The following is a 19,259-nucleotide window of genomic DNA, read 5'->3' as shown; positions in this document are numbered from 1 at the left end:
TCCAACTGCACATCAAACCTCACTGCAAGGCAGCACCAGGATTTTAGCCTCCAAAATACTTCAGGCAGTTAAATGAGATTTTTACATCTTAAATACCTTCAGTATTAGACAGGTAAGTAGCAGTTAATACTTTTTTTTTTTCCTGAAATGGAATTTGTATTCCAAATTTTGTTTCACAATTATTAGCTTTATAAAAATTATTTCAAGTGCCTAGAATGAAACAGCCTCAGTATTAAACCTGACCATAAAAGAAAATTGAATGTAATTAATGTTTGTAATGGTTTCTCTCTTTGTTCCTCCCCATTCATTTTTCATCTAGCTCAACAAGCATCTATTAGCCTTTGAACATTCATATCACCAAATTAAGAAGCATTAAAACTCAAGAAATATACAAAATGTACAAAACCCCAAACAGAATCTGTGAAAAGTAAATGCATGTGGCTCTTAAGTATGGTAAATGCTGATGGCAAATTTTAAATGCTGCCAAGAACTGTATACCTCACACAACTAGTAACTGTTTAAAACATTAATTTCATATATTCCAAATGATGGAAATGTAACTGCAGCCATATTCCTAAAACTCCAGGTTGAAAATCACTATATGCAGAGTAGAGCTAGTGACTTCAATCAACTTAACCTTAAGCATCAGGATATAAACAGAAGCAAACATATGCAAACTTTGCTCAACTGGGAGTCAGGATAATGCAAATTTCCTGTACTTCCGAAGTACATAATTTATTAAAATCAAATTTTAGTAGTAGTAACGTTCATACCCAACATCTGAAACTTACTGTCTCTCAGGTCTGGGAAAATCTTTTGTTTTTCCCATCCATTCACTTGTTAGAAAAAAACATTACTGAATGATTTCAGCACTGCTATGGCACTGTAGTACACAACAGTGGTTTTACCTTTCCAAGCATTCTCCCAAGGAAGTAGTAATGTCGGGCGTACGAGTCTCCAACAAGCATCTGTGCAGCAGGGTTAGGGTAAAGCAGTCCCTCATTGGTGGTCTTAAAAAAACCCTGGTTAGGGTTAAATCCTGATTTGAGGAGTTCATTCAGAAATTCTCTGAAAATTCCACCACCATCAATACCAGCCTCATCAAGACCGTGTGCATTAAGCAAGTGAACACGAATGCGCTTTTTTAGGTCAGGTTCTGCAGAGAAAGGAGAGAGACAAAGACAGATGCAATTGTCTGCTTCAGTTTTGTATGGATAAAAACACATGGAACTACACACACTAATTATATATGCTAGAATTAAAATAGACCTAGTAAACAGTAGCAAAACTCTTATTACTGGCTTTAATTATGGAGCATTCAGTTTGTGAAACACTCACTTTGTAGAAAAGGTCTTGTTCTAAGAGTCATACAAAAAAAGAAGTCGATAAGACTATAGGTAGGAAAAAAAAAATCCTACAAAATATTTAAGAGATCCAGGAATAACTCAAAACTTGTATCTATATAAAATACTGTGAGTGCAAGATTCACACAAACATCTGATTTAATTCAATGTAGTGAAATTTACAGTACTACCTCCCATCATAAAAAAGAGCCCTGTGCTATTATCAGACACATTGTACCTAGCAAATTGTGTAGCAAATTGTGTTCAGTCCATATGTATTTCCTGGCAAAGATTATCAAAGCAGATAGTATCTAATGAATTACATAGAAAAAATAGACAAATTACAACTATTTAGATGAGCAAATGGGAAGAACAACACCATAAAAATGGATTGTAAAGAGGTTATTTAGACTGCAATAATCAGACAGAATATGGGTGAGAATTACTTCCGTAAAAACAAGGAAATTTAACTTCTGAGAACTTTCATATCTCAGAGCTGATACACCTACAGCATACCAGTCAAATAAGCAAATATGTAACTTCATGGTAAGAACAATAAAGTGTTATAACAAGCTGATAACTGTAAACCTACCATTCTCAGGAGAAAGTTTATCATAAGCATCTTCATAAATATAATTTCTTCTGATAGTGACATTAATTCCATCCAAAAATGGCCCCTCTCCTTGAACTTCTTGTTTATCAGCATAGATCAGTCTTTGAAAAATCTGTTAAAATGAGTGAAAAGAGCAATCATGTCAATGTGTAGATCTAAATATTCAATGACATATGATTATTTCATTACTGTTACTGTCCTTTGACCTGCCTCACTCATTTTCAAGTGATTTGTCTTCTCTCTCATTGAGCTGCAGAAACTTAATACAGAGCCATGACCCATGGAAGGAGAGGAGGGGGACAGAAATGCAAAGAACTTTTCTGTGCTAAAATACCATCCTCAGCTATTCCTACATGAAGAGGCACATCTACAAACATTGTGCCAGTGCTTCCAGTTTCCTCTCCCTAACTTTCAGAGTTCTCAAATGCAAAATATTCAAAAACAAAGGAAAAATGTCCCATGAGTATTTTACACACACAGAGGTTATTCTCAATACTGGTAAATAATTTTTTGTTGCTGTTTGCAGTGGTCAGGGAAATTCTCAGTAATAAAAAAATAGGTACCAGTTCCCCTTGTATAAGCAGTGAACAAATAAATCAGACTAAAATCATGGAACTGGACCATCATAAAAATTCAAAACAATTATGCCAGGTGAAGTACAAATGGAACTTCACATTGTCCATTTTAAAGTCTTCACAACAGGAACCTCTTCCCCTGAAGAGTAACTGTACCTAACTGTGCTTCTATGTCAAGATGTAGCACAGGAGGAGGTTGCCTAAATAATATTTCCTCTATCCAGTACATGTATGCTTACTATATTCTCTCTTGACATCATTCCTATATCCAATAAATAGTCTAGTACATTTTCCAAGGGATATAATCTCCTAATAATATGTCAGATCATTTTTTAACGAAAAAGATTAAGTAAGAGTCTGCAGGGATTTTTTAAAACAGCAAATTTAACATGAAAGAGGAAATCTGGCCACAGCAAACAAAGGTAGAGTAAGGTCTCAAATCTACTGTTTTTATGGGCAACTGTTGCTAGTGAAGAAGATGCTTTCCAACCAGGAAGATTACAGAACAGATAAAGCAGGAATCTTTCCTAAGGTACACAGCAGGAAAACAAGAGAAAATAGTCCTGAGCTGCAGAAAGAGAGACAAGGGATGGACATAAAGAAAGAAGTTCATAATAGGAGTGATTAGGTATTGGAAAAGGTTACATGAGAGTTTGTGAAATCTCCATTTCAGAAGATAGACAAAACTCATCAGGACAAGTCCTTGTGCATGCTGATCCAAGTCTGTAGTTAATCTTGTGAGAAAATGAAACCTAGAGTACCCCCAGAGGTCCCTTCTGGCCTAAATTTTTCTACAGTTTTATAACATCAAGACATGTAGCCACAGGCACCTGTTTTTTTATGTACAGAGCATGAGAATATGCTCATCACCGCTCTCCTTCCTGACGCAGGACTAGATACAGTTTATTTATTATTGTTACCCCACTCAGGATGGAAAAAATCATCTGGTATTACATCTCATAGCAAATCTCTTTCTGGTACTGACTCTGACTCCTTACATAACCCAACGTTCATGGATATGTTAGTCCTGAAAATGAGAACTCTAATGCACAACTGAAGCATTTGCAGTGACTTCAGACACACACAGAAAAACAAGCAAAGCTGACTGAAGCACAAACCATGGGAAGTAGCATCACCATAGGCAAGCTGACCAAAGTATGCCTAAGGAGGTGAGAACCAGGGCACTCAACGCAAATTGGACTCATTCCCTCCCACAGACTGAAAGCTGCACCCCAATGTGCCTCAAGACTGAAGGGGAAAACACTCCCTGAGGCCTACCATGGAACTGGACCCTGCAATTGCTTGTAAGACTATCTGTTGTCCAGTAAGTCAAGGTAAAAATGGCATGAGGAAGTCACAAAATGAAAGGGTGTATGAAATAACCCACATACACAAGCAGCACTGAGCTTACTATATGAAATTACAGTGCAATAGGGCAGCAACTGACCAAAAGGAAAACAAAACCTTATTATGGTCATGGTATTTTCTTCCCTTATTGCAACCTGCTCTAAAGAGACAGTGGCAGACTCCAAAGGAATGCTGAGTCCCACTATTATGCAAAAAGCACCATACATACTTGTTCCCAAACACAGTGTAACAGGATCTCCTCTCTGAACTTTAGAAGTTCAGTTGTAGCTTTATCCTTATCTCCAAGCTCTCCATGCCATTGTTACTTCAGTTTTTGTGATAAAAGCACCCAAGGTTTTATGAAGTCTAATTGCACAAAAAATGGTTTTATGAATTCCAAAACCATTAACATGTATGCATCTCAACACAGCTTTAAGAAGTCCAGAGGCTGGAAGGCAGTGACTAAGTCACGACATAGAGATCCCTGCTTGAGGTCAGTTCCTATGATTTCCCTGTAATCCTAGTGTGAGATTGCCATACAGTAATAAGATGTTTTGTGGAACAACTGTTTCAGAGAAGCCTGATAAAAAACCACACCTTTTCTACCAAGCTGCATGTGTCTGTTTTGACAAATAAAGACTGACTTTCCCTATGGAATTACTCTTCATTCCCTTGACAGTGTCTTGAAATGTAACATTTCTAAGACAACCTAGGGACCAGTTTTTAAATAATTGATACTGTTAAAAACTAAACCAGTTTAAAAAAATGTGCTTAATAGCAAAAAAGTTTTAAGAATATTTACGATGATGCAAACTGAAATAGGTAATAGAACTAACAATTACATCTATAAAAAGCTCAAAAACATTCAAAAGCAAATCAAATCAATCAAGTACAAGAATCTTGCAAGTCTTAAGCTATACACTCTATTAAAGCTCAGCTAACGAATGCATAACGAACTTAATCTCTAGGTGTTAATTTCCCAAAATGGAGACCCATTATCTCATTTGGAGCACACCCCCCTAGTGCTCCCAAGTCTCCAGCTGTGACCCTGCACCGGTACAGACACACAACCGGTGCTGTGCCACCACAAGAGGGTGCAATCATGTAGAGCCATCTCTGAGCCGGGACTGCAAACTGCTCTCTTCTGTCTCGGAATAAATGTTTCTAACTCTAATGCTAATATTATTAAGGGCAACATAAGCTGGAAAGTAAGAGAGAAGTCATTAACTCCAAATGTTCAGTTGCTGCATGAGTACTGAAGAAAAACAGTGCAGACTGCCATATCCTTCTGTAGGGAATCAACCCAGTTTCTACTTCACTAAGTGTTCTTTTTACACTTACTCAAAACAAAAAGCTAAAAAAACCAATTGCATATTAAATTAGAAATTAGGTACCTTTACTCTTTCTTCAAAAGGAACTACAAAAGGTAGCTCTGTCAGAATTGCAAGTTGTCGTTCTTCAGATACAGACAGAGGTGCTGGTTCCAAACCCACTTAAAACAGAAATAATAATTTTAAAAATTTTGGAAAAAACATTTTTTCAAACAATTTATTTTGTATCAAGTGACTCAATCTACTTCATATAAAAATACATACACTGAAATAGTTTCTTTACTACATATTCAAAGCCTTACCTTTCTTTAAACATTCCTTGCTACAGGCAAAGTGAAATATAAGTAGTGAAAACACATGAAAACAAAATGCATATAAAAATATCTACTTCCATACCCCTATTTTAGTCAGAAAAAAAATTTCTTATTGACATTTTAGTTAGGAATTAGGAAAAAAATGCATGATAGAAGACAATTAGTAACTGTGATGATTTAGAATTTTCATTGCAGAAATATACAATATTCCTACTCTCATGCTCAAAACTGTTTACAGTCTTTGTGCTTTCAACTACATCACTACTTTCAATCAAGTCATTTCAGGTAAAAACCTTAAGAATTAAACCAAATCTAAGGAAAATGACAGAAAAATAACATTTATTTCAATGAGTTTTCTCTCCTAACAGCAAAGTCACAGTGACCACATTAAATCCCAGTCACTGCAGAAACAGTGAAAACATCATCAAGAACTTGCATAATGTACTTAAGACAAAAGTACTGGAGAAGAATTCAAGAAGCCACAGCAGAGAGGCTCATTCTTGTAGTTCCCGAAATTCTGTGCAGCTCCTTTGAACCCACAGAGGGTATTTTTAGGAAACAACTCAACTCTTGGTGATGCACAGCAGAAATTACAATCCTGCTCTAACTTCATGGGAGGAAAGTCAGCCAGTGAGCCATCTCTGTCTGTAAATTAATGAAGTGCAGGCAGTATTGCTCACTCATGAGCTACTGAGGCCAAAGGTCCTCCTCACTTCAGTCTACAGAGGTAACAACACCCAGTTACTTGGCTGTTTCATTTTCATGTTTAATAAACCACCTCTCTGAAAAAAGACTCCAGAGTCTGGACTATTCATAGAGTGTATTACAAAATAAGTAAATGCTTCATGTCACTACCCTGTCTGGAAGTTTTTGATCAATTTCAAGGTTTTTTCTTTGGCTTCTACCCATGGTGACAAGCATCTTCTGCAATCTTCTGCACTGAACACTTCAATGTTCTTTTTTATTTGTTGTTTTTTAAATCCTCAAAGCACTTTAAGCAAGGATATTTTAAGTACCAATTTAATAGGATATGACCCTAAACATCACTAATCTTGATATATATTCATTGGGAGCAGGTTTCAACATTGCAAGCCTTTGAAATTTCTGATAAAATGCTTATTTGTGATTATCTTTAGTTTACTTAGTAAACATTTTTAATTAAAGTCAATGTATGAAGCCTATTAAGCTAACAGTTAAAAGCATTTTAAATGAAAAGTGCATGTACAGCAAAGGTAAACTACTACATGACTTCGACAGTTCAATTATTTCAGTCAATTAGTCAATTTTATCTGCATTTCTCCATCACAGCTTCTTTCTTTAAAGAGAAATATGGGATGGAGTCATCAATACAGAGGGCATTTAGAACTCACAAGTCTGCCATTTAAGTAAATGAAAAAGCACAAATAAACATGACCATATGTGATTCAGCAGTACTTTCATGCTAATTGGCTTTAACCCATATGGAGTCAAGAGGGATTAAACACGTCATGTGCACAAGGTTACCTGCTTGTTTTCACACATTTGTGTTGACTGCACTTTCATTTTAGCCTGATCTCATATGAAAACGAGGTTCACATGAACACACTGTTGTCTTTCCTCACCATCTTGCCTCCAACACACCTCTTGAGTTCATCAGCTGAACTTCAACTTTGACAGAGAACAAGGGATTCAAAAATACCAAGTACTGTGAAAATTTTCAACAGGCCAGAGAGGAGAGGAGAGGAGAAACTTCTTCAGTGACCTGCATACAGGCCCAGCCAGGAGAGCAGAGCTCACTGTGCCAGCTCACCTGCAGCCAGCCAGGAAAAGCAGCACACAGCTGCTCACACCAGCACAGCACAGGCATTCCTTGTCCCCAAGTACCCACACCAAGGGAGGCATGAAATGGAGAGAACTGGGGGCATCTGGGGAAGGAAGGTCTGGCAGAGAGCTCAAGGTACTGTAGGTATGAGGGCAAGGAGACCAGGAGAATGTGGAAGTGATAAATATGGAATAGGTTTGACAGTGGAGAACATCCAGACAGTATAAACAGCTGTGGAAAGTCATGTAGGTCAGTGAGAGAAACAAGGATTGCTGAGGTGGAGAAGAGGTGACTTCCAGAGAAAGAAACTAAACTGAAAAAATGTATAATTAAAAATTCTCAGCAGTACTTAAACTGAGCCAACTAGTTATTAGCTGGCAACTACACTAATAAGGTAATAAAAATAAATAATAACTTTTACCATCATAGCTACTCAAATAAAAACTATCACTACAAGTTTTTAGGCTTCAACACTGGACAAAGCTCTTAATTCTGTACAACTCTACAGCAGCATACAAAGGGTACAGTCTCTCCATGATCTACTGTATCTGCCTAAACTAACTCAAGAGATTGCATTGTCTTAAAAGAGAGGAAGGACTCCTGTAGATGAATCATTTTGCCACTTAAAGGCTCCATTTTTAATTATTAATTCTGCACAAGTGCCAGTGATTTAATGATTATTTTACCTGATCACAGGAGGTAAAATTCTAGAATAGTGAGGCTGAAAAGGTATGAAAAACTGGAAGAAACAGACTGTCTACATAAGAAAGCATATTGGCACAACTAATCTAGTGTAAATTTACCCTGATTGCTAAGTTTGTGCCATTCTCAAATCTTGCTGTGCAAGTTCCATAAAATCCTGATATTTTGAGTAATTCTGAGGTTTAAGTTTCTGCCTTATCTAATTAGAGACACTTTATAAACAGGAGTTAATATTTACCATGTACAGCCTGTTTGTTACAGTTTAATACATAATGAAAATGTTTCTTTATAGCATACAGTTAAAGTAAAATCTCAATGCTTTGCATCTTCTGCAACTGTATTAATTTTCTATTCTATGCAACTGCCTTTTATACATATTAATACATTATCTTAAAACACACATCATTTCTCCGCCTATCATTTTGCCTCATCAATGCCAGCAGAAGTTCTGGCAAAGAAATTAAATTAAATAACATTAAACATTCTAAAGATATACACACATGCATACAAGTACACAACTTGTGAAAATACATTAACCAAAATTATGAAAGATTGTCTTGCTTTTGGCTACTGAGATTTTAATACAAAACACTCAACTGAGTTCTAGAAAAGACAGATTTCTTTGCATAAGGCAAACTCTTATTTTGACTTAGCAAAGCTGAAATTGCATAGACAGTGTCTTACCATCCAAAGTAGATTGCAGAGGTCCTATTCTCCCCATCCTCCTGACTCTCCAGACATGTCTGGCCGATGGCACATACAGCTGTGTGACCTCACAAATTAACAGGATTTCACAGTTAAACCTAATTACACATCACAATTTACTACTGCATACTAAATACACAGAGTTGTCACATGCAGGAGTGTGTCTGAATGCCTTAACATCTTCATTTCTGCTGTGCCTTACAGGAGAGCTGCACAATTAATAACAACACAATATAAATCCCATGTATTCAAAGATACCACACAATGTTACATTCAGTTCTGGTATTTATGACACTAGAGATGACTTTGAATTTTGAGGTGTCAAATATTCTGTTTATTTTGTACTGAGCACATGTCATGCACACACATAATGCACTTTTTGAGATCAATGTCATTCTTTTCAAAAGCTCTTAGAAAAAAATTCTAGGTGAGGTAAGTACAGAAAATGCTACTGAATTTTCTTTTATTTTGGAAGAGAATTTTCTCCACTATAGAGCAATTCTTTCATTTAGCATTTCTACTGTGAGAAGATGCAACTAAATACTACCAGATTTCCCAGTCTCCTCTGCTAAAAATGCCAATGATTTACACTCTTGCACTGTAGGGCAAGTTCCCCTTTATGGATTGGAAATGTGCTTTAATATACAATTTTCTTAACAGATGCAAGACTCTAACATCAGAGAAAAGCAACATTATTCCAGGTTTTAAACCATACAATCTGTGCAACATCATTAATACTGTCAGGAATCAAACACTTCATCGGTGAAAATTTGGCACCTGTAAGGCTTTGTGAAAAAGGATATGACTCTTACCTTATCTGCTTTAATGTTTTCTTGTTCTGAGAGCCAGTGATTTGGTGGACAGAAATTTCTCCTTGTATCCCTAGATTTCAACATTTTCACTAAATTTGTGATAACCTAGGTGTCAGAAATACATACATTTAACACTATGAATGAAATCACATAATTCACAAAGCAAAAGCTTTTTTAAGAAAATCTGTAACATATAAAATTGCCACTTATTTTTAACTCACAAAAACTTGCTGTTAGAGTTAAATATCTGAGAATGAGATTAAGTAATCATGGTTCACTTTCAAGACATCAAAAAAAACCTGGTTTAATAAAGTCTCATTCCGAAATCCAGGATTTTGCAGTACTGCACACCTCAAGTGCTGCATGCCAGTTCAGAGAAGCCCAAACAAATCATTACCAACATTAAACTATTTATTTAAAGAAAATAACACCTAACCAAGTATACACCCAATGTATGTTATGTATGTATATAACGTTCTTTTATCTTCCTAGCAAAATGGAGAGGCTGAGAAAAATTATTATCAATGGTCACTAGGGTATCTTTGCAATTTTAGTGTTTTTCCTGGCAGTTTCCTCCAATCCAGAAAAAAAACAAAAGTAGAGAAACCAAGCTACCAAGTTCTCCACCTCAAGCAGAACTGCCACACTCAGTTGCCTTCTGTCCAAAGCTGAATCAAGTTCACCCACCACTACATAAAACATAATTAAGTGGAATCAATAGAACAGTAAATTACCAGGCTAAAAAGACATTATCACTGCTACAGTGAACAATCATCTGTTTGGCAACTTTAAAGTATAGCACTTGAAAAATGAATAAGAAAAAGATGTACACAGAGCTCTTCTGAAATGATCTTGCAAAAAGACAGTCTTAATAGACAGGTGTCAGGAGTAACAAAGTTTAATGGGCTTTCTAAAGGATTCTGTGTCTACATGCTACACAAAAGAGCTTTTAACATCCAGTTCTAAAGTAATGTCTTCATTCAAGACAAAACCAAGAATGCTATTAAGGGAACTGTCTGATTACATGGGAATTTTCATCACCTTTTCCTTATAAAATTCAGTGCAGGTTACATGAGTCACTGAACCTCTCTGGTCCCATTACCACTGTAAGTGAGGCGAACATTTTTAAAAAGGAAAATAAAATCAGAAAAGACTATCCATAGGAAGACCATGTATATACAATATTTTACAAGCAGCTAAGGAAACCTTTAAGGAAGCTGAATCAGATTAGGTGAAATTGGAGTTTCTCTGCAGAATGCATGAATACTGAGACCACTAACCCAGCTGCCACTCCAACTCAGCATTCCTTTGTAAAAATTTTCATAAGTATGTAATCTATTGAAAGGGAAGATGAACTGCAATAAAGAATATTAAAATGGGGATTTCTTTCCAATAAAGTGTTCAGTGCAAGCAGCATTTAAAACTAAAATTCAGCAAAATCAGAAGCTTGATTTCACAGGAATAACTCAAGATTGTGAAATAATTCTTTTGTTTAACAAAACAAAAGTGAGGAATTGAAAGATAAAAGGAAAAAGCAAAATTAAAAGCACAGATGATAAGGAAGGAATGTGTCTTTTTTTTGGGCCATCAGCTTGCAAAAGCTTTAGCAAAGATAAATCTCATATTTGAAAGATATATTTGACATACTGCAAAAGAAAGAAAAAGCATTTTCTACTTGAATTTATAATTAACTACTTTAGCTTTGTTTAATTATTTGGAAAAAAGCACTGCTGCCTGTTTACTGGCAGGAAGCAATTCTGAAGCTGCCCTCAGGAAAGACTCAGTGCTGTCACAGGAGTCTCTCAATGATATTAACTTTAGCCATGTTCAATTTTTTTTTATCTGTAACAACAAACATGCTTCTGAAGAAGTAAACAAGGGAAACTTTGTTATTATCTTATTTTTTTGGGTAGAACTGGAATCTTCCAGATATCCTCAAGACTTGTATTTCCAATTCAGCTGACGGAAGACAACCCTGGCTCCTGAACATAGTAAAGAGTACCCCCGGTTTTGACAGTTCCACTGCAAGTTTAATTTCTGACTGCCAAAGTGGGATAAGGTAACTCAGGATTTTATAACTTTCTGAATGACAGCAAAATATGATCAAATTCACCTGAAATCCACTAACTTATACAAAGATTGATTAAGCATAACAAACTAAAGCAAACAAAAAGAAGGAGGCGTGATATGAACTGCATGAATAAAAATACCCCTGGTCTGAGATCTTTCTCAGATAAAAAGACATATTGGGGGTTTCATTCGAGACCTCAAAATCAAAAGTTTATTGGCAATATAAAGACGAATATGTAAATTACATTGTGCAAACATATATTAGATCAATCTGTGCAAATTACAAATTCAGTGGTGCATTAGGACTGTATTCAATGCAATCAAAACATTATCAGTTACTCTCACTGCTATTAATGCTTATGCTCATAAGTGAAATGTGTTGTAAAATCAGGCAGAATAGGCTGGATAGAGGCTACCTTAGACTTGTAGAATGAATAAGCATTCCTTAATTAGCCCATCAGGTTAAGTGCAAGCCTTAATGGGCCTTTCCTAAAGTCTAGCATGACATCTTTCTCCAAACATGGCCAAGAAGAAAGTTCCATTAGCAATATTAATACAAGCTTAGTTGATCATTTTCATTCAATTAACTTCTTTCAATTAAATAGATAGCTTGACAAAAGCAGTGATAAAAGACCTGAAGGGACAGCTGATGACTCGATCTGAACATTAGTGTGCGAGAGGTCGCCAGTATTAAACAGACTGTAAATCTAGCATTCAATTTGGAAAATGCATTTCTTCTGCTCCCACTTCTTTAATGAGCAATTTTAGCTGACTAGATGTGTTTGCTGCAGAATTTTCATGACAAGTCAAGCACTCTTTTTTTTCAGCAACAGTTATATTAGGGGGGGTTTTTTTCTGCCAACGTTTTCAGCTTCTCTTAACTCATGTCTTAGCAAGGATGCCACAGATAAAACCAGCAGAAAAACACTGGTAGATATCCAGAAAGAACTTGCATTAAATTCACATCTGCTAAGACAGATTCACCTTCCCTTTAGTATGCCAGCAAACTCAAAATGAGGAATACCAACAGGTTTTAGAATACCAACAAAACCAATACAGCATGGTACCACTGTAGTGAAGTCTCTAATAGAGAAGTACCTGAGTAATCATTACATTTTGTTAGAATTTCACACCTATACAAAGTTATGACAACATGCTTAAGCACCTTGGTGAATGGGAGTCCGAGTTAAACCCCATATTTTACACAGTAACTGTTTTATAAACAAGACAAGCAAGAAAATAGAGAATTGACAGAAGGAAAAAAAAATTGTTACAGTTATCAGAATTTAGTTACTTGAAGTTTAGCACATATGCCAAACAGCAATCTGCCCAAATCCATATTCCTTGTTGCAACAGCAATAACATGAGAGAAAAAAAAAAAATCTCTAATTTCATATCTTCGGCAGAATCAGGAAAACTTTATTCAGCTATGTTCTGAAAATTGACAGAATTTACCTTGAATAACTGAATCCACCTTTTCTGTTCTGTCTGTATACATTGCTGCATTTCTGTGTTTTTTGTTACTCCAACACTTCTAAAGGCTGCAATATATTCCTCACGAACCTCTGGCTTTGTTTCTGGGTAAGCCAACTTTATGATTCCTAGACAAGCATCTCGAAGGCAGCGGGAGAGTATTACAAGCTCTTCTAGTGTAAAAGGCATCATTGATGATTGTCTTTGACCTACAACTACATGAAACACAAGCTTAAGTTTCCTTAAATGACTTAAAAATCCTACTTATTTAATTAAACATTAATATTCACACACATAATCTAAAGGTAGAGAAAAGAAACATCATCCAAAAAGAGAATGAGTGAACATTTAGAAAGGAGGTCAAATCTCGGGATTGTGAGCAGTCACAATTATTTTAATTACAATATCCCCTTATCTCTTTTGTGATTCCTGCTATGTTAAATTTATACATTAAACTATAGGTTCAGTCCAGAAGAAGTTCGCTCTCTTCAGTAACTCATTAAAAATTATCATGATTAAGAACTTCCATATCAGACCCTGTGTAAAGCTAGGGTTCCCAAGGCGCAGACCATTAATTTTTCTCTCTTTTTTCTAAGTGCAATCACCATAAAAGAGCCAGCTGACAGCTGAGTGCTCAAGGGACCATCAGCGAGCCAGCCCACAAGATCCTTCCTCCCAGATGTCAGCAAATCATTGCCCAGGGAGCTCTCCAGCCTCACACAAAAACATTTTACAAAGCACTGCTATTCAGTATGTTCAAAACTCACCTTCTATTGGGTCACCGAAGAATTCATTATCATGAATAGAAATAAGTGAGTGACTAAACAAAGAACTGAAAAGGTAGAAGAGAGGGATAATTCGGCTAGAGTCCTCTAAAGACATTGGAGAACCTCTTGAAATCACTTGAAGGAGTGGCACCATAGACCTTAAAATACAAAATGCAGTTTAAAAGAGAGGGTTAATAAAATACTCTGAGAAAGTACTATCTTCAGCATTCTAGTAAAAGAATGTGGTAATAGCTCCAAGAGCAACATAACATTGGTGTTTTCAGTTAAACAACTTTTATTTCCAATTCTTGGAAAATAAGGTTACTCTTCACAAGTTCTTGTCACGGGTACCTCAGTGTCTCCATGACAAATAAACTTGAGCATTAACTAATACAGACTGCAGATACTTTGGAGACACAAAGAGAATAATTCCCTGAATGTCAGCACTGAGCACATCTGTAGGTCCAGTGCCTCAATTCCCAGTCAAGTGGTTCTGCCACCATCTATTTCTGGACTGGTCAGAGTACGTGAGATAAAACTCACACACTTGGGATGAAGGGCCTGGAGCTTCAGTGTTTGTTACACTGAATAGTGTTACACTGCCTGTAAGTGCTCCAAGAATGGTCCAAAAACTCCAGGCACTACAAAATGTTCAACTCATCTTAAATAAGTATTTTCTTTATTCTGTCTGATTTCCAAGATTTTGCTCAGTTTTATGAAATCACAGGAGATAAGTAACCATACCTCTAACTGTCCTATTGACTTTGACTAGATATGCCCTACTTTAACAAAGAATCAGTTCCAGAAGTAGAACAATACATACCCTGTAATCATTCGTGTAGTCATTGAAGATATCAAATACCAAAGATGCCTCAGGAATCTGGCATTAAAGGCTAAACTATAAAGAAGCCTGCAAGAAGAAGTTCAAATAAATTGTGTCTTCCAACATACTGTATTCACAAAACACAATGTTTCTATAAGAACTTTTCTGTCAAGCATTTCTCAGAAATGAACAATTTAAATTTACATTTTCAAGATGAAGGGTCTCATTCTGACCAAATCTGGTGAAAGCCCCAAAAGCTGAAAACCAACCATATAAAACTTTATACCAAAAATAATAGCTTTAATTAAATCAGCAACAAACTATACAATATAAACCCACATTTCCAGTCTTCTGCAGAATTCAACATATAGTAATAAAAATAACATAACGCTGAATTAATGATCTGGGACTTTTTAAATTCTAATATAGAAAATTACATCAAACTAGTTAACATGTCACATCTGTGGTACTTCTGACAGTATCAAACAGCAATTTTTTGCAAAAGGTAGATTAAAATACCTTCATTTATGTCAGAATTACAGCAATTTTACTGGTATACTCAGCTTGGCAGAGAGAAATAGAACATCAATGGAATAATATCAGGACTATTACATGTACACTAACCCATCTGTCGACTGAAAATTGTTTCTTATTTGAGAATATCTTATTACTTTGTAAAAGTAAATGTATAACTTCACCAGTCAGTTACACAGAGGACTGACTTTAACCACATTACTTCAGACATGATTACAGTATCAAAAACTTTTTATAAAAAAGAGAAATATATAGCTTCCTGAAACTAAAAAGTCACCCCTAGTGTATTTTCTTCCTTTTGCAGGAAACAACATATGAGACAAAGTCATCTGAAACAATGTCTTCTAGGAACCAAACTGGATTTCACTGACTAAGCAGTCATTTTTCAGGTATCAAAGAAAAGTATTCAGTTAATTTTTTTAGATGCCACTTTCCTAGGTCTCCTAATTCCTATTAGGAATTAAGGTAAAAAACCCTGAGATCGATGTGTCTCAGTGGTCAACAGTTTTGCAACATCAAAATTCTCTGACCAGGCATACAAGAGATAGGAGGCTGGAAAATGGGAGCGGGGAGGGGACACCACCTGGTGCCAGGAAACAAAGTATTTATTGTGGACCACATGGAAATTAAAATTTAGCAGATGGCAAAAGGAAAAGAAGTACAGATTTCATTAAGGGAAAAAAGTTATATATCAATAAAGGCTTAAAAACATTGGAGAATGGTTTAATTCCCACACAAGAACACCTACACACCCTCTGACAAACCAGTGCACAATGCCACACGTCCCTGGGTCCTGGCTGCTCCTCCTGCTCCTTTCCCCCAGGCACAGCCTCAGTCCTGACCCCACAGCTGGTCCTTTCCTCGGGCTCCCAGTTCACCTGCATCCCCCAGATCCAGCTGCACAGACAAGGATCTGTGCCAGGATAAAGCAGCATGAGGCAGACAGAGCCCCTCACTAAGCACTAAGGATCATTTCACATTTGGAAATAGAGTAGGGCCATGCAAAAAAATTGAGAAATGAAACAAGCAACCTTGAATTCAGTGTGCCTCTGAATTTTAAATGCATAGATCAGTACCTTTAAAAAGAGTTGGGGGCTTCACTTATTTCAAAGAAATTGCACATTGGGGACACTACCAAGTCCAAGTTAAATTTGAAGAAAGCACAGCTAATGCCAGTTTAAGATAAGCTTTGCTGTTACATGAAGTTCTACTTTATCTATGTGGTTTTTTTAAAAAAAAACCTCAACCTGAATTTGATGCATGAGAATTCTATTCCCTTCTGAAGTCACATTATTTTGACATTTGGTGAAAATTATGCATTAACATATCAGGACAGCCTTATCATATCTAGCTAATTTAGAAATAGGATTTGTATTTTAATGTTTAAATATCTGAATGATAGTTCAGATGTCTTGGTTTCCGAAATGAGAAATTTCCCCAGTGACCTTCAGTTTTCGGCCTCATATTTAAAATGAAAAGCAATTTGGCAATTTGCCTTCAGATCTCATGCAGCTTCCAGGTAAAAACTTGTTAATTTCACAATCATCCCTGGAAATTATGTAACAGTTTGAGCAGAAATGAACAAACATTATGGACAATGAACCCATCATAATGTAATTCATTTTTTCATTCTAGCAATATTCAGCAGTAATGAAGGGGAAAAAAGGACAAACCTTAAGAGCTTATAATAATAACCTTTGTCTAAGTTTTAGCCATTTTTATTCCATATCCGTGATTCAGGCAGTCAATTGTAGCAACTGCTCTGTTTCATGGCTCAGTTCCAGAAATGCTGAATGCATTCAACTTTCACATTTCCCTTTCCTGAAAACCTGGTCAAGTACAAAAATGCACATTTGGAAGAAGAGGGAACCAACAACCTGTCTCATTCATATAAAATAACTGTAAATATGAAGCAAATTAATCCATCAGGTCTAAAGCGTCAATTCTAAAGTTTCTGTGACCAGAAAACAAACACAGAATTGCAAACTGAACACAAAACGGTGAATTGGGCCGTGTGCTAAAAGAGATTTGCATCACTAGATTCACCTGAAACTTAATCCATTACAAAAGTAAAGATGGCAGAAAAAAACAGCCACCTTCCCACTCCAAGTACAAAAATTGGCTTTCAAAGTTGAAAATTACAACTGTAACCAAAAAATGCAAAAAAGAAACCCACCACAAAATGCAATGATGGCTTTGAAAAGTTGTATCTACACAAAATTGCTTGTAATAAAGCCTCAAAGCTTTTGGTTTCACATTGACAAAAAAAGGACTGTGAAAAAGAAAAAAAAATTAAGTAAAAATTAAAACTTTGAGAATTAAAATAAGTCAAAAATCTACTCTATTTGGTCTTTTTCCTTATCAGAGAAAGGATGTTAATCTGCTTTAAAACAGCCTTTCCAGGCAGAGCTACATTAAAATTACAGAGTGCAAGAATTCCTGATAAACTGTGGAAGAGTACAGGGATGGCTTATATATCCTGAAGCCTTATGAATCCACAAAGTTTAGAGATTAGCTAATATAAAGTTTGAGTGTTCATACAGTCTTGATCACTTTTTCCTTTAAGGAAAAAAATTTCACACAAAAAAATAGAAATAAAAAAGATTACAGACATTTAAATTTTTATGTAAACTTGTAGAATCTAACTCAGGAGTTTCATTTTCAATATTTGCACTATTCTAAAAACAATCTAAGCAGCTCAAGTTTAAATTCTTCATATCTGGAGGTCTTGCATTTTCTAGAAAATCTCACTGAATGCACCAACTTCTTTATTATGAGATCATTATACATATTTTATGTATTGGATTCATTAATAGATTTTCTGTAAAGTCCAATATTAAGATTTAGCATAGTTGTTTGGAAGAAAGAAACATTTCTGTTCCACCAGAAAGGAAAAACTCCTTTCAAGTGGAAAAACATGCAGTGCCTCAACCTCAGGCTGTGATAGAGTTAAATTCACTTGGGTGATTCCTGTTAAGTATCAATTTTAATCATACCAAATTAAATTATCTGTTCCCAAAAGTAAGTACATAACGATCATTTATTTAGAACCTTGTTTCTCTCTCTAGGTATCTAATTGTCCACAAAGGCCACATGATTTATGTCTACTTGCCAGAATAGCATTTTGGGCACCTCTGGTTTAAAAAAAGTGTCAAATTCCTCCTGTGCAATGGGACAGATTAAATGACCCATTAAGCTTAATTTAGCTGAGGCACCACTACAAGTTAATTAGTTAAAGGCAAGATTTTCAGTCTAGGTCATAAATTGGGCCCAGTTTCCCACTGAGACCATTTAAGTTAATGAAGAGAATAGAGCAGAATGAGAGGAGCTGGTCCAGCCTGCGACAGGTCAGTGCTGCCGGGGCAGCGGGTTCTGTCACTGCACAGCTGTGAGGTGTCACAGGTATGAGACAGCCACAGCCACTGCTGAATGAGCTGCCCTGCACTTCAGGCTGCTTTATGCTTCTACCTCTGCTTGTATTGGACCAAGAATGTAAAGCAAGGCTTTTTAAGCAAGGCTTAAAAAAAGAAGATTAAAACTGCACATACAATGAATTTGGCTTTAAGAGAAACACAGCAGTGTCAGAACGCCACCTAAAGAATGACCCCAAGAGCCCCACGTAAAGCCTGTAAATCTCAGCACACAGATGAAGACAGGCTGCTCAGATCACATCAGAGTGGCATTTGCCAAACAATTCTGAACCACAGGCTAAGATGAGCAGTGTTACAGGCATTAAGCAGTAGTGATGAACAGTGACCATGGAGCTGTTAATCCAAGGTGAGTGAATTCAGGGGCACAGATCAGATGGCTGACAACAACTGATGTCCCAGCACAGCTTCCCCCACTATTTAATACTCAGCTGTAATAAAGACAAAGTCTAAGGTATTAAATTACACCCCAAAATATTTTACAGAAACAGAACGTACTATTTATTTGAAGTACAGTTTTGATGAAAAAAAGCCTTGCAAGTCTCTATGAGAACTACAGTCCAAGACACAAGTTTTCTCTTTTTTTAAATAACTGTATTCAATAATATGTATCAATTTCAT

At 36.1% G+C, this 19,259-nt stretch overlaps 1 protein-coding gene across 1 annotated transcript in view; it reads right to left on the bottom strand.

Moving 5' to 3' along the window:
- The window catches only part of UBE3C (ubiquitin protein ligase E3C), a 68,410-nt gene that overhangs the window by 25,161 nt on the left and 23,990 nt on the right, over positions 1-19,259 (bottom strand). Inside the window, exons 11-18 of the mRNA XM_083871838.1 lie at positions 14,677-14,763; positions 13,854-14,011; positions 13,069-13,301; positions 9,544-9,648; positions 8,711-8,798; positions 5,273-5,370; positions 1,936-2,068; positions 909-1,156 (exon numbers count right to left, since the gene is read on the bottom strand). Coding sequence (XP_083727964.1) covers positions 909-1,156; positions 1,936-2,068; positions 5,273-5,370; positions 8,711-8,798; positions 9,544-9,648; positions 13,069-13,301; positions 13,854-14,011; positions 14,677-14,763 — 1,150 coding nt within the window. The remainder of the gene's footprint in view (positions 1-908; positions 1,157-1,935; positions 2,069-5,272; positions 5,371-8,710; positions 8,799-9,543; positions 9,649-13,068; positions 13,302-13,853; positions 14,012-14,676; positions 14,764-19,259) is intronic.

Source organism: Zosterops lateralis (genome assembly GCF_965231275.1).
Source record: "Zosterops lateralis genome assembly, chromosome: 1".
NCBI classification, from domain to species: domain Eukaryota; kingdom Metazoa; phylum Chordata; class Aves; order Passeriformes; family Zosteropidae; genus Zosterops; species Zosterops lateralis.
Note: the sequence above shows the minus strand (reverse complement) of the source record. Positions and strands in the feature narration are given on the sequence as shown.